Source organism: Pongo pygmaeus, chromosome 12 (genome assembly GCF_028885625.2).
Source record: "Pongo pygmaeus isolate AG05252 chromosome 12, NHGRI_mPonPyg2-v2.0_pri, whole genome shotgun sequence".
Taxonomy (NCBI): domain Eukaryota; kingdom Metazoa; phylum Chordata; class Mammalia; order Primates; family Hominidae; genus Pongo; species Pongo pygmaeus.
This window is the reverse complement of record NC_072385.2, coordinates 28,803,072-28,825,170: the sequence shown is the minus strand read 5'-3', so window position 1 is coordinate 28,825,170 and position 22,099 is coordinate 28,803,072. Positions and strand designations below refer to the sequence as shown.

Below are 22,099 nucleotides of genomic sequence, written 5' to 3'. Positions count from 1 at the left end.
GTAATCCCAGCACTTTGGGAGGCCGAGGTGGGTGGATCACAAGGGCAGGAGATCGAGACCATCCTGGCTAACATGGTGAAACCGCATCTCTACTAAAAATACAAAAAATTAGCCGGGCGTGGTGGCGGGGCGCCTGTAGTCCCAGCTACTTGGGAGGCTGAGGCAGGGGAATGGCATGAACCCGGGAGCTGGAGCTTGCAGTGAGCTGAGATTGTGCCACTGCACTCCAGCCTGGGTGACAGAGCAAGACTCTGTCTCAAAAAAAAAAAAAAGAAAAAGAAAGAATGAAAATAAGGGAGAAAAAAGCAAGAGAATAGAAAATGGATTTTTAAAACAGTATCAGGGGAAAACAGCAATGTTCATAGATAGCAGCTTCATTCATAATAGCTCAAAACTGGACACAACCCAAATGACCATCAACAGAAGACTAATGAATAACAAATTATGGTATATCTATACAATGGAATGCTATCTTGGATAAATGTCTATTCAAGTCCTTTGCCCATTTTTAAACTGGGCGGTTTGGTTTTTGTTGTTGTTAAGTCGGCAAATGTGTTTTTGATCTAGATTGAGAAATCCTTACCCGGAGACTCTGAAGCAGTTAGCAGCCACAGTAACGGCTGCATGACTGAGCTCTGACTATGCCACAGCCTTCCAAGTAAATGTCGCTTAATACTCACAACAACCACACAGTTCCCCACAAAGGAAATGAATTTGGAGATGGCCAGCAGCTCCATGTCACACAGCAATGACACTGACATAAATGGCTCTTGAGGGCAAGGACTGGCAGGGCCTGGCTACAGATATGGGGACTCACGTTGAGGTGGCACTGCTCACCTGGAGCAGCACACTGGAGTCACCTGGGACCAGCCTCCTAGAAGTCCAGATGCGCCTGCCTGCCAGAAATGCTGAGCTCCGAGATTTTTCAAAACTCCTAGGTCCAGCGGTTTTCAGCAACGGTGGGCACATTAGCATGACCCCAGGGCCCTGAAAAAGCCGGTTGGCCCAGGCTGCCCTCGCCCAGACCAATTCATCAGAACCTCTTGGGGCGGGGCGGGGCTGGGAGGGGGAGCGGCAGCCGTGGTATCAATATTTTTGAAAACTGCCTGAATAACTCCAACGCCCAAGCAAGTCAAGGACCCCCACGGATTCAACACCGCGACCAGATTGGAAAAGGTGTAAGTTGGTGCTGCTTGTTCGCGTCCCTGTTTGGTAAGCAGGTGGGAAGGGCGCTGGGTGCCAGCGAGAGGCGGCTCCAGCCTACACCGCAGGATGCAGGGCGGGGTCCGCACATCCTCGGCGGGGCGCGGGGGTTGGGGAGCTGTGGCCTCCCGTACTCGCCGCGCGCCTTCCGCGCCCCCGGGCTCGGGTCTGGAGGAGTGGGCTCCGGCCCCGCGCCCCCCGCCCCTTTCTAAAGTAAACACCGAGGAGCGGCGGTGGCAGGACCGGTGCAACCCAGCACCGCCCACGGCCGCCGCTCGCTGCCTGCCTCGGTTAAGAGGAGCCTAAGGAAGAAGTCATGACCATTAAATGTAATGTGGTATCCTGGATGGGATCCTGGAATAGCAAAAGGACATTTGGCAAAAACTAAGTAAATCTAAATAAAGTATGAACTTTAATAACGTATCAATATTGGTTCATCAACTGTACACAGGTATACCAAACATGAAAGGGGGAAACAGTGTAGCATATATAGAAACTCTGTACCATCTTCACAACTTCTTTGAAAATCTAAAACTATTCAAAAATAAAGTTTATTTATGAAAAAATTAAAATTCACTGTGATTTTGATCACAATGAAAATCAAATTCTTTTTTTTTTTTTTTTTGAGACAGTCTCGCTTTGTCGCCCAGGCTGGAGTGCAGTGGCCCAATCTTAGCTCACTGCAACCTCTGCCTCCTGGGTTCAACCGATTATCCTGCCTCAGCCTGCTGAGTAGCTGGGATCAGAGGCACGCGCCACCATGTCCAGCTAATTTTTGTATTTTTAGTGGAGATGGGGTTTCACCATGTTGGCTAGGCTGGTCTTGAACTCCTGACCTCAGGTGATCCACCCGCCTGGGCTCCCAAAGTGCTGGGGTTACAAGCATGGGCCACCACCCCCGGCTCCAATTCTTAACCCTCACCCTCTCATGTCTTTGTAGCACAGCATTACCAACCTTCCCCACCTCCAGGACTCCATCTCCAATTACTCTCTTGCTCGATCACCAGACATGCTGCCCCCCTTGTTTGATCTAGAACTAGTCAAGCAGGCATGCTCCCTTTGACTGACCATTCCCTCTCCTGAAATGATCCTGATATTTACATGGCTAATTTCCTTATCTTTTTCAATTTTTGGCTCAAATCTCACCTTTTCAATGAGGTCAACCCAGATCACATCATTTAACATTTTCACCCAAACTCCAACTGTCAACACTCCCAATTCCTCTTCACTTTGCTTTCTATTGTGCTTATCTTCTAATGTAACTTAATTATGTTAGGTTTTGTTGTTTAGTGCATGTCCATTCAATAGCATGCTAATTCCATAGGAAAAAGGTTTTTAGATTTTGTTGTTTTGGGTCTGTTATATTAATAGAAGTATCCCAAACATCTATGTAAAGCGGTATCTGCCCTATAGCAGACACATAATATATTTTTGCAGAATAACTGAAGTTTAAATATTTGCAGACTTCTGAAGGTGTGACAGTCAAAAGTTACAAGTTTTTAGAGACAGAGTCTCGCTATGTTTCTGGTATTGAACTCAGCCTCAAGAAATCCTCAATTTTCCCAATAATTGGAGCTAGGTGTGTGTCACCACGTTTGACTCAAGGAATATGTTTATTTTATTTTATTTATTTATTTTTTTGAGACGGAGTCTCGCTCTGTCGCCCAGGCTGGAGTGCAGTGGCACGATCTGGGCTCACTGCAGGCTTCGCCTCTCGGGTTCACGCCATTCTCCTGCCTCGGCCTCCCCAGTAGCTGGGACTACAGGCGCCCGCCACCACGCCCGGCTAATTTTTTGTATTTTTAGTAGAGACGGGGTTTCACCGTGTTAGCCAGGATGGTCTCGATCTCCTGACCTCGTGATCCTCCCGCTTCGGCCTCCGAAAGTGCCGAGATTACAGGCTTGAGCCACCGCTCCCGGCAAGGAATGTTTTAATAAAGTAAAAGTTACTGTTAATAATTAGGCACGTAACTCCTGGACCCTGAAACCATTATGCTGTCTCCTGTAAAACAGGAAAATATCAGGCATCACAGGAGAAGTATGATCCCATTTCTATTTTTTTAAATGTCTGTGAACGTGTGTAATCAGAAAAACTCTGGAAGGTTGTCAGAAAAACGTTAACATACCCCTGGGGGTATGAAAAAAGGCGTTTTTCCTCCCCCTTCTCCCCCGTCACCGATCGATAGTTCTTTTGTCTTTTTACAATGAGCATGCATGCAACAGGAATGTTAAAAACCGATTTCTTTTTCTAAATCGACAATGTATATAATTTTTAAAGTGGGAAAAACACTTCTGAAATACAAAACATGGAATCACTCTTGCAGAGATACCAGAGATCTCTGAAAGCTGGAAGCGTGTCTCTTCTCTGAACTCCTAGTGCCTAACAAGCAGTAGGCAGCCCTCATTACTGCCTCTTAGCAAAAAGGGCAGAACTAACAGCTTTTGGTAGGTCTCGATCAAAATGGTAACAAATCAGTTTTAATAAAATGGCAAATATTCTAACTGCCAACTCTTGGATGTTTGCATTATAAAATGAAGCAATACAAAAATAAAGACAATTTTCTATCTTCATTAAAAAAAAAAAAAAGCAACCTTAATACCCAATGGCAACCCTAAGTCATGAATAAAGCAGCAGCACAGAAAATGCTGCTTGGGTTCCCTTTCCCAAGCTGTCCAGCCTCGGCGGCTCCGTTCTTGAGCTCCAAGAGTCTGGGCACAAAAAGCCGCATGGGCCTGGATCCTGCAAATTGGGAAACGGGGGGATCCTGCAGGCCAGTGGCCTTACGGGAGCCAATGTGACGGGATCAGGCGCAGACCCATTTAGGTTGTCGTAACAGGCCAACTCAGAACGCAATAGGGAAAATCAATTAGGATCTGCAGAGGGTTCCCGGATACACCTTGCGAAGAATGCCGCACTCTCCGCCACTCATTCCCCACTCACCAGCACCCGCTAAACCTTCAGCCTGAACTTTTCCTCCGAAGGGAAGCAGAGCAGAGGAAGAACTACCAAGTGCTACATTCAAAGCCTGCCGTCGCAGTGAGCGCGACCTGCAAATTGAGGCATTTTTGTTCCGGCGAAATCCCTCCCACTCAGGAAAGTCCCTAGAAAGAGAGCGCAGGCGCCTGGGTATCACATGGCCACTTCCCGGAAGCGCAGCAGACCCGCTCAACTTCATCCTGGGTTGAGGCGGAGGACAACTCCCGATTATGGCGAAGTTCGGGCTGGGGCAGGATCCGCAGAGCACAGCTGCAGCCACTGTGCTAAAGCGGGCGGTACAACTAGATTCGGAGTCGCGGTATCCGCAGGCTCTGGTGTGTTACCAAGAGGGGATTGATCTGCTTCTGCAGGTTCTGAAAGGTGAGCAATGAGCCAAGGCGGGGAGGACCTGAGGAAAAGGAGCTGGTTCCTGCTGTGTCTGGGGTGAAGTGAATGAGTTAAAAATGATTTTTCCACACCACGAAGAAGCAGTTAAATACAGAAGGTGGGATATTCTACAGGACAACTGGGCCGCTTTCTTTTAGATCTTTAATAGATTGATGTCATCTAGAAAAGGTGGGGAGGCTACTAGTCTAGATTTTAAAAGACTTAAGAGATATAAGATATAACGCAATGTAATATATAAGCTTTGATAGGACCTGGGTTTGTACGAACTTTAAAAGACATTTTTGGATCTATTAGAAAAGTCTGAGTATAGATTGGGGACATTAAAATTATTTTCTTAGGCAATATGATTTTTTTTTCCAAAACTATCCTTAATTTTTAGAGATGCAGACCAAAGTGTTTTAGAAAGAGATGCTATGATGTCTTTAGTTAATTTTCCTTAAGCAAAAATTTCTTAAAAATCGAAGCTCTATTTGAGCAAAAATGCTAATTTAAAAAATTTAGGTGATGGGTAATAAGGGTGTTTATTATACGATTATTTTTAATTTTCTGTTTAAACATTTGCATTTAAAGCAAGCCAAAGTAAAATTATGTAGCGGTAGAAGAAGAAAAGTTTTTCTTAAACGGATGAAGTTCGGTGTGAGAAATGCGCAGGGTTGTGGAGGAGACAGTGAGACTTTTCCTATTACTTATTCAATGTTGAGAAATACCCAAATATTCCTTAACACCCAGCACAACCCTGGCTCACAGTAGACACTCAATATTTATGTATTAAATTGATAAGATCAGCTCCTGCTCCCCAACCCCCGACACTCCCGGTCTGGACTAAGCTCCCTCTGTGCTTTCTAGTTTAAGCTTCTTATAATTATATAAGTGTTACAGAATCTTTGAGGCAGCAGAGGGGAGCCCTTTATGGTTTGGTGCTTTGGTCAGAACTACAAACTCTACCGGCCGGGCGCGGTGGCTTACTCTTGTAATCCCAGCACTTTGGGAGGCCGAGGCGGGTGGATCATGAGGTCAAGAGATCGAGACCATCCTGGCCAACATGGTGAAACCCCGTCTCTACTGAAAATACAAAAATTAGCCGGGCATGGTGGCACGCACCTGTAGTCCCAGCTACTTGGGAGGCTGAGGCAGGAGAATTGCTTGAATCCGGGAGGCGGAGGTTTTAGTGAGCCGAGATCGCGCCACTGCACTCCAGTCTGCCAATAGAGCGAGACTCCGTCTCAAAAAAAAGAAAAAATAACTATAAACTCTACCTTGCCTGGGGCATTATTTGATGATAATGATGACAGTGACAACAGCAATAAGCATAGCTATCACGTTTCAGTGCTGAGTGCCAGGCATTACAGAGAACATTAAAAGCATGATCTCATTTCATCCGTACCAATTGCCCTATCAAGTAGGAGTTGGTGGTATTCTCGTTTTACAGCATAAAAAGTATTGTTCGCTTTCAAGTTCTGCCACTAGGAGGTGGCAGAGTCACAGTCGAGCCCAAGACCTCAATGACTCCGGTATACTGAATCCCAAAAGACAGATGGTGTACTGTGTTGGTCAGGTGGAACACTGCTCAAGTTTTGGCTGCACTAGGAATCTGAAGCAGGAGAATCACAGTTCTGCTCTAGGGTGCTTCACTGATCCCGTAGAGGTTACAGAGACAGTGATGTCACATAGATGGGTTAAGACCAAAATGCAAATAGCGCTAATACAGGGAATAAGTGCCAGGAGAGAGATAGCTATAGATAAACGCAATGAGGATTTAAACAGTTAAAGGTCATGTGAGGGTGGAAAGGTAGAGGTGGAGTTTGATTGGAGCTTTGGAGGAAAAAGAATTTCAGAAGTCAGAAATTCATCTAAGAGTCTTCAAATTCCTGTGCTGTCTTATGAAATAAGTAGTTTGGTTGAGCATGTGTCTGAAGAGGAAGAGTGAGAAGTAAAGTTTAAAGGTAGATAGGGGCTTGGATCACATTGTGGATGGCCTTGACTACCAGGAGATTTTAACTCATTCCACAGGCAAGGAGAAACCATTTAAGGTTTTTACAAAGGAGTAACATAATTGGAGTTGCATTTCAGGGCTTGTCTCTTTCAGGAATGTGCTCTTTTCTCACAGATATTTATTTGCATGGCATACTCTCTCTCCTATTTCAGGCCTTTACACAAATACCACCTTCTTTGTGAGGCTTTCCCAGACCTCCAGTGTAAAATTATAACCCCATCCCAGCACTCCCTGTCCTCCTCCATTATTTTATTTAATAGCACTTACCTCAATCTAATATACATGTTTTGCCAATTTATTTTTATTGTTCTCTTCCTACTTGAACGATAGAAGAGAATTGTGTCTGTTTTACTAACTGCTGTATCCACAGCACTTAGAACAGTGCCTGGCATGTTGTTAGTTCTCAATAAATATTTCTGGAATAAAGGACTGAATATGGCAAGGATGTAAGTTAGACACTAACCTGTAGAGACTGAAATTAAGCAGACCAATTAAGGAGCTCCTGCTGGAATCAAAATAAGAGGTGAGTATAGCCATTATAGAAAACAGTATGGAGATTCCTCAAAAAATTGAAAAGAGAACTACCATATGATCCATTGATCCCATTACTGGGTATATATCCAAAGGAAATGAAATCATTATGTTGAAGAGATATTTGTACTCCCATGCTTACTGCAGCACTATTCGTAATAGCTAAGATAGGGAATCAACCCAAGTGTCTATCAGCAGATGAATAAAGAAAATGTGGTACATATATACAGTAGAGTACTGTTCAGCCATAAAACATGAAATCCTGTCATTTGTGACATGGACAAACTTGTAGGAAATTGTTAAGTGAAATAAGCCAGACACAGAAAAACAAATAACACATGATCTAACTCATATGTGGAATCTAAAAAAGTTGATATCATAGAAGTAGAGAGTAGAATAGTGGTTACCAGAAGCTGGGAAGGGCAGTGGGTAGGAGGAATGGGGAGAGGTTGGTCAAAGGGTACAAAATTACAGTTTGATGCCAGGCACAGTGGCTCACGCCTGCAATCCCAGTACTTTGGGAGGCTGAGGTGGGTGGCTCACTTGAGGTCAGGAGCTCGAGACCAGCCTGGCCAACATGGTGAAACCCTGTCTCTCTTAAAAAAAAAAATTACAGTTAAATAAGAGGAATAAATTCTGGTGTCTTATTACACAATAGGGTGACTAGAGTTAATAATGTGTTGTATGTTTCAACATAGCTAGAATGAAGGATTTTCAATGTTCTTACCACAAAGAAACCATAAATATTTGAGATGACAGATATGCTAATTACCCTGATTTGATCATTACACAATGTATACATGTATCAAAACATCACATTGTACCCCATTAATATGTATAATTATTATGTGCCAATTAAAATTACATAAAACCTTTTTAAAAAGATGAGACATGATAAGGGCCTGAATGAACCAGGGAGATGATACCAGTATTAAGATAAGGAGGGGGCACTGGCACATGATTAGATATGGGAGTAAAGTTAATGGGAATCAAAGATGGCTGTAAGGGTCCAAGCCTGAGAAACTGTAGCGTAATGATTGAAGGATGGGTCTATGTGTGAGACATTGCCAGCTGATCAAGGACAATGACTAAGACTGAACTACTACATAATTTAAAGTCTAGCAATGTTGAGGAAAGGTTGTGTTTTGCTTTTATTTGGGCAGGAGAGGGATGGGGGAAAGCTAGAATGAGCTCTGTGGAATCAAAGTTATCAGCATGAACTCATGGTTTTTAATATTTATATAGATGGACAGAAATACGTATAGATGTATGTATATATAGATGTATGTGTTAGTAAGCCTACATATACCTCCTAGCTGTATTGACTGAGAAGGTCTAGAAGTAGTGGTGGGACTCCCCCAGCAGCAATGAACACAGCTGGCACCCAGAATTTGGTTTCTCAATGCCATTCTTCAATAAAAGTGACTGAGGCTCCTTGGAAAAGTGTATTTCAAGGCTGGGGCAAAAAATAAACAAGATTAGTTTTAACAAATCTTTTGGCTTCCCTGGGCCACATTGGAAAAATAATTGTCTTGGGCTACACGTAAAATACACTAACACTAACGACAGCTGATGAGCTTAAACACACAAACACACACACACCCCCCTCATAATGTTTTAAGAAAGTTTACGAATGGCCAGGCGTGGTGGCTCACGCCTGTAATCCCAGCACTTTGGGAGCCCTAGGCGGGTGGATTGCTTGAGGTCAGGAGTTCAAGACCAGCCTGGCCAACATGGCGAAACCCTGTCTCTACTAAAAATACAATAAATTAGCCGGGTGTGGTGGCAGGCGCCTATAATCCCAGCTACTCCGGAGGCTGAGGCAGGAGAATTGCTTGAACCTGGGAGGCAGAGGTTGCAGTAAGCCGAGATTGCGCCTCCAGCCTGGGCAACACGGCGAGACTCCGTCTCAAAAAAAAAAAGTTTATGAATTTGTGTTGGGCCTCATTCAAAGCTGTCCTGGGCCACATGCAAGAGTTGGACAAGTTTGGTTTAAAACATCTTGTGGCTGTGCATGGTGGCTCATGCCTGTAATCCCAGCACTTTGGAAGGCCAAGGCAGGTGGATTGCCTGAGCCCAGGAGTTTGAGACTAGCCTGGGCAACATGATGATACCCCGTCTCTACAGAAAATAGAAAAGAAATACAAAAACTAGCCAGGCATAGTAATATGTGCCTGTAGTCTCAGCTACTTGGGAGGCTGAGGTGGGAGGATTCCTTGTGCCTGGGAGGCAGAGGTTGCAGTGAGCCGAGATCATGCCACTGCACTCCAGCCTGGGCAACAGAGCCAGACCCTGTCTCAACGAAACAAAACGAAACAAAAAAATCCTGAATCAAAATGTAAGGAAATAATAGCTATGGGGGCTTGACAAAAGGACACAGGAACTAACATGAAGGAGATGTCAAAGCCAAAGCTGATAAAATTTGAGCAGGAAAATGATAGTATTGGATTATAACTCATAGAGTAAAATAAATATCCATGAGCCAATACTATTTAATTGAATAAATAGATTGAGAAGGAATGACGGAAATAGAAAACCACCATTTTTGCAAACATCACAGTCATAGTTGTCGCAGGCAAGGACCATCAACAGATGCTAAAATTAGTGGGAGAAAGAGTGATGGGAAGCAGGATATCTTTCCATAAGGTACTTACAAATTACAAAAGAGAAAATAGTGATTTTACAGTGGAGAAATCTGAACTACACCTTTACCAAATGGTCAAAGTTAACATCATCAGTAGTAAGACACATCAACATCATGTACCCACTGAACAAGGCACATCACTTCTGTGATTTTCTTGCCAAAAATGCATAAACCAAGTCTAATCATGAGAAAACATCAGACTGTCCAAAATGAGAGACATTCTGCAAAAATAACTGACCAATATTTTTCCTAAATGTCAAGGTCATAGAAGGCAGAGAAAGATTAAGGAACTAACACAGATTGGAGGAGACTAAGGACACATAACTAAATGCAATATGGGATCCTGGAACAGAAAGCAAACTTTCATTAGTGGGAAAATTGGCGAAATTCAAATAAGGTTTGTAGATGAGTTCATAGTATTGTTTCAGTGTTAATTTCCTAGCTCTGATACTTGTAGTATGGTTTGTAATACGTTAACATTAGGAGAATCTAGGTGAAGGAGGTTATCTGTAACATTTTTGCAAATTTTCTGTAAATATAAAAAACTCAAAATGTTTTTTAAAATGAGAGATTAAAATGAAATTATTGGCTGGGCACTGTGGCTCACGCCTGTAATCCCAGCACTTTGGGAGGCCGAGGTGGGCGGATCACCTGAGGTCAGGAGTCGGAGACCAGCCTGACCAATATGGTGAAACCCCGTCTCTACTAAAAATACAAAAATGGGCCGAGCATGGTGGCTCATGCCTGTAATCCCAGCACTTTGGGAGGCCGAGGCAGGAGGATCACTTGAGGTCAGGAGTTCGAGACCAGCCTGACCAACATGGTGAAACCCAGTCTCCACTAAAAATACAAACACTAGCCAGGCATGGTGGTGGGCGCCTGTAGTCCCAGCTACTCGGGAGGCTAAGACAGGAGAATTGCTTGAACCCGGGAGGTGGAGGTTGCAGAGAGCCGAGATCATGCCACTGCACTCCAGCCTGGGCGACAGAGCGAGACTCCGTCTCAAAACAAACAAACAAAAAATGAGATTATTATGGAAAATATAAGCGATGTTGAAAGGAAAGAAGGGGAGGAACAAGAAGTGATTTGTTGACTGATTTGGGAGGAGGGGTGGTTGGGGTAAAACTTTATGATCGTGTATATTCAAAAATAACATTTTTGTGGTAGCTGGAAAAATGTGCATTAACTATAATGGGGAAGTCTGGAAGAGTAGCTGGTTTTGTGGAAGATAAATATTTTTTGCTATCTTTTAATTATGCAAAAATTTCAAACTTGTGGGTAATTAGGATAAAATAGTGCTCAGACATGAGTTTGACATGTAATGAGCCACCTTTCATCCCACCAGATTTGATGTCCCAGAGATGAGACATAGTGTCAAGAGCTCCCACTCCTAAACCAAGCTGCATCACACTTTGTGTAACTATGAAGGTCTTGTATGTTCAAGCCAAATTTGAGCTTATTATGTATGTTTGAGGACTGAGGCAAGCCATACTAGAGGATAGGAAATTTGTAGAAAACTTGAGAAACTGAAAATAATCCCCAAATTAAATAGAAAAACTATTTTGATACTTGATAATATATATTTTTAAATTTGTAGGTACCAAAGATAATACTAAGAGATGTAATCTCAGAGAAAAAATTTCCAAATACATGGACAGAGCGGAAAACATAAAGAAGTACTTGGACCAAGAAAAAGAAGGTAAAGAGGTTGTTTTAGAAAACGCATCCATAAACAACTGTGACCGTCCATTCACCCAATGTTTCTGGCTCCTGCCCTTTGGAGCTCTGTGTGGTCTGGACCAGTTGTCCCTGGGAGCTTACAGGATTTAATCTGTATTTCCACTCCCATACAGGAGTTGTTCTTAATTTTTTTGTTTGTTTGTTTTGGTTTTTGTTTTTAGTTCGGGGTGGGAATGTCAGACACCCCTTTGAACATCTGATGAAAGCTATACATACTGGAGAATGTTACATGCCATTTTTAAGGGGTTCACAAATCCCTATGAAGCTTATGTGTGGACCCTACGTTAAGAAATACTACAGAGGAATACTGAATGTAAATTGTGTATTTTATTTATATTTCGCTTTATGAAATGACCAAAATCATGAAAGAAGCTAAAGAAACTCCTGGGCTTTCTCTCAGATTTTGTTGTGAATCAAAACACCTCAGGAGTTAAGCATTCCTAATGATTAGAGGTCAGGTAGGTATTGTTCCCTATTATTAGTTCCCTACTCCTAAGCACCCAGTTTACAAATGTCTGTAAATGGCCATTTCCACCCTTACCTGAGTGCATACTTGCTGCTTGCTATAGCCAAAGGTACTGCTGCCCTCAAAAGCCAGTGCCCCCAGGCCCCAGCTTTTCCTCCTCTCTATACTTTCTACACCCCTTTCCCCATCTCTTCCTACTGTTCTGTATCAGTACATACCCTGGGGACCCCCCACTGAGCTCCTTTGTTCAGTGGGAATAAAGTTGTGTTTCCTTAGCCCCGATTTGAAATTTAGAATGAAATTTTACTCCAAAACATTGATGAAATATAGTACCTTCAGCATTGTGGTTTTGAGTACATGGAATTAAATTTTTAACCTCTATGTGGCTATCTTGGCTTAAAAAATAAGGCATAGTTGCCAACATTATCTATGTGGAAATATTTGGAACAGAATCCAAACTACTGATTTTTAAACAAAGTGTAAAGTATAATTTAGGGGCTACCATTAGGGTTTTTTTTTTTTTTTTTTTTTTTTTAGACAGAGTCTCGCTTTGCTACCCAGGCTGGAGTGCAGTGGCGTGATCTCGGCTTACTGCAACCTCTGCCTCCTGGGTTCAAGCAATTCTTCTGTCTCAGCCTCCCGAGTAGCTGGGACCACAGGCACCCGACACCAAGCCTGGCTCATTTTTTTATTTTTAGTAGAGTTGAGGTTTTGCCATATTGGTCAGGCTGGTCTCTAACTCCTGACCTCAGGTGATCCTCCCGCCTCAGCCTCCCAAAGTGCTGGGATTACAAGTGTGAGCCACCACGCCCAGCCAGGGGTCATAATTTTTTAAAACCTTAAAGGTTTCTGATAATTTTTTCAATGCTCATTTTGAATTAACAAAAGCAATAGATCTATCCTATTGATCCTGTGACATCCCAGTCTTTAGCTTGAGTTATTAAGAAGTACTAAAAATTTGTTTAAAACTCTACACGTGCCAAGAAAGACTTTGAAGCTTCATATTATACTGCATTAATGTTTTTTCTTTCTCTTTTTTTTTTTTTTTTTTTTTGAGGTAGAGTCTTGCTCTGTTGCCCAGGCTGGAGTGTGGTGGCGTGATCTCAGCTCACTGCAACATCCACCTGGGTTTAAGTGATTCTCCTGCCTCAGCCCCCCAGGTAGTTGGGACTACAGGCGCCTGACATCACGCCTGGCTACTTTTTATATTTTTAGTAGAGCTGGGGTTTCACCATGTTGGCCAGGCTGGTCTCGAACTCCTGACCTCAAATGATCTACCTACCTTGGCCTCCCAAAATGCTGGGATTACAGGCGTGAGCTACCGCGCCCTGCCCTGCATTCATGTTTAATACTCACTTTAGTTATTAGATTGCAAGACATAAAAAGACAAGTCTGAAGAGAAGGACCAGATAGCCACTGAGTTTTAGTATGTGGTGCTACCCATGGTGACAGGAAGTTATTGGATACCTTTATATATACACTACTCCCTTCAACAAACTGCCTGGTCTATAGGATCTGGCTCAAGGACCTGTTCCAGGAAACCTCTAGATTTTCCCCCTTGCCTAGCCTCTGTGAAGGCAGAAATCACTTAATGGAGTGGTTTGCCTTAAATACCTTTGTACATGTAACATCCTGCAATGTATATGATATTTAGTAGGCATTCAATAAGTATTTGCTGAATAAGTTAAAAAAATTAATATGTATCTGATGCTGATTAATCACTCTATATAAAATATAAAATGTGTAAAAAAAATGCTCACTGGTTTTACTGTTGAAGCCTGTGTTTTATAGATGGAAAATATCACAAGCAAATTAAAATAGAAGAGAATGCAACAGGTTTCAGTTATGAGTCACTTTTTCGCGAATACCTTCATGAGACAGTTACAGAAGTTTGGATAGAAGATCCTTATATTAGACATACTCATCAGGTATGTGAACATACTAAAATATAATGAAATATCATATTGAATGTACTAAATTAGTAATAATCCATTCTAATGTCTTTTAGCTGTATAACTTTCTTCGATTTTGTGAGATGCTTATTAAGAGACCGTGTAAAGTAAAAACTATTCACCTTCTCACCTCTCTGGATGAAGTAGGTACCTGAAAGCACTTACTCTTTCTTAACTTATTAACTTTATTCAGTTACAAGATGTAGTCCAGTCAAGGAAAACACAGATGCAGTGCTTCAGCTAGATTTATTTCCTTGGGAATTAACTTATTATCTAACAGTATGCATAACATGTCATAAAAAAAGTTATTGATTTTAGGATGCTGATTTTGTATTTGGCCACTTTGCTAAATGCGCTTATTCAAATAGTTTGTTAGTTTAGTCTCTTGGATATTCTAGGAGGCAATCACACTGTCTGCACTATGGACAATTTTGTTTCTTTACCAATTATTATATCTGGGGCATGGTAGCATGATATGGTAGTGGGCATCTCTATCTTGATTTTGACTTAAAATAGGAATGCTTCTAAATAATTATGATTTCTACAATTGATTTCAAAAGGTGTCAGCTCCACTTGGATGACTAAAACTATTCTAAACTACATTTAAGGAGACAGGATGGAGTTATGTTCACATTAGAAAAAAAGGTGATTTTGATAAAAACAATTGCTCTTTAAACTACCTCATATTGTTTGGTTGTTTCTTTGAGATAACAGACATTGAAACTAGTATAGAACATTTCCATCTTAATCCACCTGTGATATAGATTGTATAGCTTAGGGATAATTTAAGATAGTAATAATAACTGAGGCAGATAATCGTATTTTTGCTATTAACAGGGCATTGAGCAAGCGCAGCAAAGTAGAGGCCTGCAAGAAATAGAAGAGTCACTCAGGAGTCACGGAGTGCTGTTGGAAGTTCAATACTCTTCTTCAATACATGACCGAGAAATTAGGTTAGTCTACAATAATGTTTTAATTTTTATGCAGTTGATATATACTTAAAATTTTTGTAAATGTTTTATATAATTGCATATACTTAATAATTTATAAATATTTAAAATTCAAATAAAACTCCATTTAGTACTTTTTCACTTTCGAGAAGAAAAAAAACACTTGGCTTTCTTTTTGACAAAGTAAGCCAAGTGTTTTGTGTGTGAGTTTAATATTTCCTAATGGAATAATATTTACATGTTCTGTGTCACAGAAAAAGAGAATACTTTTCTGTCTACTCAACTGTATATATAGTGTTATGATATTAGAATAATTTATTTTCTAGTCAACTTAATATTGACTTAATGTGGCTTTACTTCTTATGGGTTATTAAATATTCTAGTAGGCATGACAATTTCCTGAGTCTATAAGAAAACAGAATATGCAGTTATTTTAGTGATATCTTCCTTTTGTTTAGCACAGTGGTTATGTTTATAGCAAGGGCACTCAGTTTTAATAAAAACTTAATCACAAACTAAATATGCAAAACAGATGAAAATGCAGCTGCTGTAGTTAAAGCAGAGGTCGGGGTCCAGGGCTCCTCCTGCACATTCCCCATCTCTAGGTAGGGGAACTCTTGAAACACCACCAGTTTCCCTGAATACACTTTGCCACCACTTGTTAGCAGAACACGAAAAAGTTTTATCAACAAGCTGAAATTCAAGATTAAACTATCAGATAATTAAATCAACTGATTGTTTCTATGACTGTTTTCATTGTGGACAAAGCTCATAATGAACCCCAGGTTTGATTCAACTCATGCCACTGGAGGAAGTGGTTTGCTTTGTTAGGGGGAAATTTTGCTGACCCTTAATACACTACAGCTTTATTAATAGTCTGACTTAAATGTCTTGAATATAATACTATATACTAATTTCAACAGGTTCAACAATGGATGGATGATTAAGATTGGAAGGGGACTTGATTATTTTAAGAAACCACAGGTAGGATATAATCTTATGAGTAAATGTGTAGCACTGTTTTTGTATCATTTTTAATGATACTCTTTTCTTCTCTTCTTAGAGTCGTTTTTCCCTTGGATATTGTGATTTTGATTTAAGACCATGTCATGAAACAACAGTGGACATTTTTCATAAGAAGCATACAAAAAATATATGATGGGCAGTAGCCTAATTTGTATTATGTCTACTTTAACTGAATATTGGATTTTTTTAAAAGATCACTTTTATAATGTATGAATTTAACAATAAACTTTTATATTTCTACTAATTTATGGATCCATCGTTCAGTTGTGGGAACAATCCTAAATATTTTTGTAAATATATTACTCAGTAGATTTACAATGTTTCTTTCAAGTAATACAGCTAATTTAAACATTTTACCAGCTTCTCTGTTACTTGGTTGCGGGAGCATGTCAACAAATAATGAGCATCTATTAGGAAGATGAATTAGATCTTAATTTTGCCTGTGGGAGTTTTAAGTCCAGGAGGGAAAGACACCATGGATTAGAGTGCTTTTAAAGAGACAGATGGAGCTTGGGCAACCTGTGTCTGCAAAAAAAAAAAAAATGAGCCAGGCATGGTGGCATGTGCCTATAGTCCTAGCTACTTGGGAGGCTGAGGTGGAAGGATCACTTGAGCCTAGGAGGTTGAGGCTGCAGTGAGCTGAGACTGCACCACTGCACTCTAGCCTGGGTGACAGAGCCAGACCCTGTCTCAAAAAAAAAAAAAAAGAAAAAGAAAAAAAAAGACAGATGGGCTTGGGGTCTAATAAACAGCAAAGTAAAATGTTAATTTTTTACAATTAAGATAATTGTCGTTGGTAAACATTTACCATCATGCAGTTGTGCAGTATTACCTAACTCCATGAAGGCAAATCAACCCGTTCAGTTAATCCAAATGCATTTTGCAGCTCATTCACTTTGGCTGGCACATTTGTAAAGCCTTGCAGCTTAGAATCAACTGTTCTGGGTAAGCTTTTCATCCAGATGCCAGTTGTGTGGTTGGAGACAGAACAGATTCCATGGAGACAGGCTGGAAGAGGGGTTGTACGCTAGAGGTAGTGGGCAGTCCACAGCTCAAAGAACATGTGGCTGGGCACAGTGGCTCATGCCTGTAATCCCAGCACTTTGGGAGGCAAAGGCAGGCGGATCACCTGAGGTCAGGAGTTTGAGACCAGCCTGGCCAACATGGAGAAACCCCGTCTTTATTAAAAATACAAAATTAGCCAGCCGTGGTGGCACATGCCTGTAATTCCAGCTACTCGGGAGGCTGAGGCAGAATTGCTTGAACCCTGGAGGTGGAGGCTGCGGTGAGTGGAGATCATGCCATTGCACTCCAGCCTGGGCAACAAGAGTAAAACTCCATCTCAAAATAAAAAAACAAACAAATAAAAAAACCCAGCTAAGCTAACATATGTAAGAGGAAAACTATAGTACCAGTGTTGAGTATTGGAGAGTGCACGTATAAATGTCACATCTGAGGACTATTCAACAGAGTTAAACAGTGTAGAGGACCAAAGCTAGAGACCATGGGAAAAAGGTTGGACAGAGTGGTCTTGGGCAAGCCTTAGACACTATGTTTTCCTTTTGTGGGACAGCTGGTAGGTACAAGATGGAGCTGGCATAAAAGGCCAGGAAGGGCTTCCAGAACAGTTCCTGATTTTTTTTTTTTAAATCTTTTCAGGTTCAGATGCTGATAATATTGAATCTGAAAAATTTTAGACTCAAACTAATTTGCTAAGCTGTATCATATGGAAATTCAGGGTGTCAGGAAAACACTTGGACAAGTGTTGGCCTGATCCGAAGTTCCTTTCTGCAGAGTATCTTTGCTTATCTTGCCCAGTACCCGATGCCACGTGGAAATGGAGTAGCTCTTAATTAAGGTACGAACATGTGTTAGACCTCTTTACTTTCATGTTAAAATAACAATTCTGATTTCTAAAGCATATGAATCTGTTACTATGGAGAATTAGCAATCCACAACCCTGTGCAATTAACTTTTATCCAACTTCTATAAAAATCCTGGCTAAGACATTGTGATATTTAAAGAAAAGAGTCTACAGACATGCTATCCATTCTAGATATTTTCTATCCCCAGATCTAATTAGAGCACCAGAAGCCTACCAGGTACAGCTTAAATATATCAAGAAATGTGTTAAGAACTATATGAACAACTATAAGCTTTATGGAGGGATATAAAAGAAAATTAGGGTAACTAGAAAGACAAATTGTATTCCTGAATGGGAAGACTTAATGTCAGTTCTCTCTAACTTAATTTATAAATTAAATGACAAAAGAGACTAACACCTGCAGACTTGCTTGACCAGCTATAAAGACATGGCTACAATAATTTTCTTAAAAATGTATGGGCATAGGCATGGGCAAATAAATCAGTGGGATAGAATAAAAGAGTCCAGAAGCACATTTGAAAGAGAGAAATTGTGTATGAATGAGTATTTAATATATAACAAAGGTGACATTTTAAGTTAGTGGAGAAAGAGCTCAACAAATGGTTGGAAAAAATAACATTAGGGCCTCTGTCTTACTCTGCATAAAGAAATTTTTCTGTAATGATGTTGACACCATATAAAGAAATCTAAATGTATTACAGAGCTAATTAATGAAAAATTTATATATACATATTTTAAAACCCCACGTAATGAACTGAGTATAACAGAAAGCCCCAGAACTGTTAAGAGCAAAAGACTTGGTCATGTAAATATACAAAACTTGAGTAAAAGGAAACATAAACTAAGTTAAAAAAAAAATGAGAGATCAAATTTATAAAATTAGAGTCAGTATTCCTAATATATAAGGATGATGGCCAGATTTTTAGCAGTGACCTTGACCTGACCTCCTTTAGCCTCCACAGGGACTTAGGCCTTAGAGCAATCTCTCCTGCTGTACTGCATCATTCCTATTAGTACACACATCTCGAGCCAGATGCCACCCTATTTTTTCATTCTTCATGAAAAACTTCTTCAAAGAGTGTTCTCTGTATTTTTTTTTTTTCTTATTTCCTCACCACCTATTTGCTTTAACTCACTTCAGTCTGGCTACTGCCCCAATTACTCCACTGAAATCGTTTTTGCTAAGGTCAACAGTGATCTCTGTACCACCATATTCAATGGGCACCTTTAAACTCTCGTATTATGTGACCTTTCAGAAGCATTTGACCCAGTTGGCTACTGCCTTCTTGAAACTCTTGACTTTCATGAAACATACTGTCTTCCTCCATTCTTACATTTTAAATACTGAAGTTCTCCCAAGCTAGGTACTAGGTAGTAACCTCTTTTTTTTTTTTTTAATTCACACTCTTTCCCTAAGGGATTACATGGTAAGTGTTCTTAGTAAAAAGCAACAAAAACTGCTCCTACCTGATATAAGCAAAAAAGGGGTTTATTATAAGAATAGTAGGTAGTTGAGCTATAGACTGAGACACAGAGGTTTTGGAGTGAAAAATCACATCTAGAATCACTACCCACAACTAATCAGATGACACTCCTGCTGAAACTGATGCAAGGGCTGGATGCAGTAGCCTACATCATTGATATCACTGGCTTGGAAACTATCACTGCTAGCCTCACTGCCTTCATTACCCCAGAAATTCAGGCCCCTGTCGCTACTTCCAGAGAAGGGTTCTCATCATTCCAGATGTTCTGCATCACTAGTGTCTAATTCAAAATATGGAGCAGTTGCATCTGATTGGCACAGCTTAAGTCATGTGCCCACGCCTGAGCTTCAACGAAGACCAGGAAAGAGTATAGTAAACTTTTGTTTCCATAGAAGGAAGTAGGCTCTACCTCCTACCAGGTGGAGAAGTCCGCAAACATAAGGGGACTCAGATGCTGAATATTTAATAGTTTAAAATTTAAACTTTAGATGAATTATAAAAGTCTAAAATTATTCATTTTCATGACTTAAAATACTATTTATATGCATTCAGCCCTCAAATTTATAAATTAAGCCGAGACATATAAGTCCAAAATTATTCATTCTCATGACTTAAAATACTATTTATATGCGGTCAGCCCTCAAATTTATAAATTAAGCCAAGACTTCTCCTTGGAGTTATTCAACTGCCTGTATGACATCTCAGACGCACACAAACATTTCAAATATAATACACCCCAACCAAACTTTTGATATACACTCCCCTACTCCCCATGTATACTCCCATCCATCCAGTCTCATAAGAAATCTAGGAGTAAAGGCCAGGTGCAGTGGCTCACACCTGTAATCTCAGGACTCTGGGAGGCTGAGGCAGGCAGATCACCTGAGGTCAGGAGTTCAAGAACAGCCTGGCCAACATAGTGAAACCCGTCTGCACTCAAAATACAAAAATTAGCCAGGCGTGGTGGTGCAAGCCTGTAGTCCCAGCTACTTGGGAGGCTGAGACAGGAAGATCACTTGAACCCACTAGGCAGCGGTTGCAGTGAGCTGAGATCATACCTCTGTATTCCAACTTAGGTGACAGAATGAGACTCTGTCTCAAAAAAATAAGACTCTCTCTCTCTCTCTCTCTGTATATATATATATGCCACTTTGACTCCTCTCTCATCCCCATATGCAAACATTCAGAAAGTTCTGGGGAAACCACTGCAAAACATACCTTGGGTCCATCTGTTTCAGGGGTTACTTGGTCAAATTTCCAATTTGGAACTCGAAGCCCTTAACACCCTTTGCCTGATGATATCCTCTCTCTGGAGAAACATGGTATTACTACACCAAAGCACATCATATCAGGATTTTTAACCTTTCTCAAAAAATAATTTTCATAGGTGGTAACAAGTGTGAAATGCTCATGAGTAATCTCTTCAAAGTTGTGTTTACTTGGTATTTAATATTGCTTTTAAATAACAAAAGGACCTGCCCATTAAACCTGCTAAACTGCCAATCATGTTTGTCCCAAGAACACCTTGTAAAACACAATCACTCACCCCACCCCAACTCTGAGATAATCAATTGTAGGCAAAACCCTCTGTCCATGCCTGCTCTTCCTAGAAATAAAAAAAGGATGGGGCCTGGAACTACTGAGATATATTAAAATAGAACAACTCATAAACAAAGAGGGAGCTGGGCATGGTGTTGAGCACCTGTAGTTCCAGCTACTCCAGAACCTGAGGCAAGAGGATCACTTGAGCCCAGTTCAAGGCTGTAGTGACCTATGAGCATGCCACTGCACTCCAGCCTGGGCAAGGGTAAGACCCTGTCTTGAAAGAAGAGAAAGGGAGGGGAGAGGGGAGGAGGGGGGCCATGGGGACTGGAGGGACTCATTTCTGAAGGCCTCAACTCTCACCAAATTATGAATCAAGGTTTGTGACAAGGTAAGAGTAGTGAAATTCTGAGCTTGAGAAGAGTGGAAACATTCCCCTTAAGAATGAGGGGAACTCAACCAGAGATGAATTAAATCTGACACCAGCAGAAAGATACATAAGTTGAAAATTATAAATATCAAATTGGGCTAATCTTCAATGATTATATGATCTTTCCCCCCAGCATCACCTGCCAAAAAGAGTAGAAAATCAATTGTTTTGACTAAAATTAAAAAGTGGCTATGGTAGAAGGTCAAAGGAGAGAAGCAAATGAGAATACTGGTAAGAAAGTAAAGCATAAAGTAAATTTTAGGCTGGGATAGAAGGGAAATGATGCAAGGAGAGATTAGGGAAGGGTTAAGAGCTTAGAAAAGTGCAACAGCCTTGATTTTTAGTGGGAGAGTAGAAAGATAAGAAAATATAACTAAAAGGGAGAATTTTAGAGTTTGAGATATGAGGAGAGGTGGCAAGAAATCTGGGTTATATCTCCGAGAGGTAAGAAAAACAGAGAACTAAGTCTGAGGTCAGAGTGTCCAATATTATATATAGCCCCAAGAGAGTAAAAGCAGCAGCAGCTGAAATATAAACACGTGCCAGGTATTAAAATCAATGAACAGACAGGGCATGGTGGGCTCACACCTGTAATCCCAGCACTTTGGGAGGCTGAGGCCGGCAGATCACTTAAGGCCAGGAGTTCGAGACCAGCCTGGCCAATACAGTGAAACCCCATCTCTACTAAAAATAGAAAAAAACAGCTGGGCGTGGTGTCAAAAGCCTGTAGTCCCACTACTCGGGAGGCTGAGGCATGAGGATCACTTGAACTCAGGAGGTAAAGGCTGCAGTGGGCCAAGATCGCACCACTGCACTCCAGCCCGGGTGACAGTGAGACTGTCTCAAAATAAATAAATGAAATAAATAA

The 22,099-nt window shown here is 41.0% G+C and overlaps 1 protein-coding gene across 2 annotated transcripts; it reads left to right on the top strand.

Moving 5' to 3' along the window:
- Positions 1 to 4,014: 4,014 nt before the first annotated feature.
- On the top strand, positions 4,015 to 16,134 carry MITD1 (microtubule interacting and trafficking domain containing 1). Of its 2 annotated transcripts, XM_054476708.2 has the most exons (7): positions 4,015 to 4,561; positions 11,354 to 11,455; positions 13,754 to 13,890; positions 13,971 to 14,057; positions 14,752 to 14,867; positions 15,788 to 15,848; positions 15,928 to 16,134. In XM_054476708.2, the coding sequence occupies exons 1-7, from the start codon at positions 4,411 to 4,413 to the stop codon at positions 16,021 to 16,023; spliced, it is 750 nt and encodes a 249-aa protein (XP_054332683.1). In that variant the 5' UTR covers positions 4,015 to 4,410; the 3' UTR covers positions 16,024 to 16,134. The 2 variants fall into 2 exon arrangements, with proteins under 2 accessions (XP_054332683.1, XP_054332684.1); XM_054476709.2 differs by lacking the exon at positions 13,971 to 14,057.
- Positions 16,135 to 22,099: the final 5,965 nt, after the last annotated feature.

What these genes read in the sequence shown, in the direction of transcription:
- MITD1 (XM_054476708.2), top strand. Translation starts at nt 4,411, where the DNA reads ATGGCGAAGTTCGGGCTGGGGCAGGATCCGCAGAGCACAGCTGCAGCC. An exon ending in ATATTAGACATACTCATCAG is followed by an intron (nt 13,891 to 13,970) that starts GTATGTGAACAT and finishes AATGTCTTTTAG; the next exon opens with CTGTATAACTTTCTTCGATT. An exon ending in ATACATGACCGAGAAATTAG is followed by an intron (nt 14,868 to 15,787) that starts GTTAGTCTACAA and finishes TAATTTCAACAG; the next exon opens with GTTCAACAATGGATGGATGA.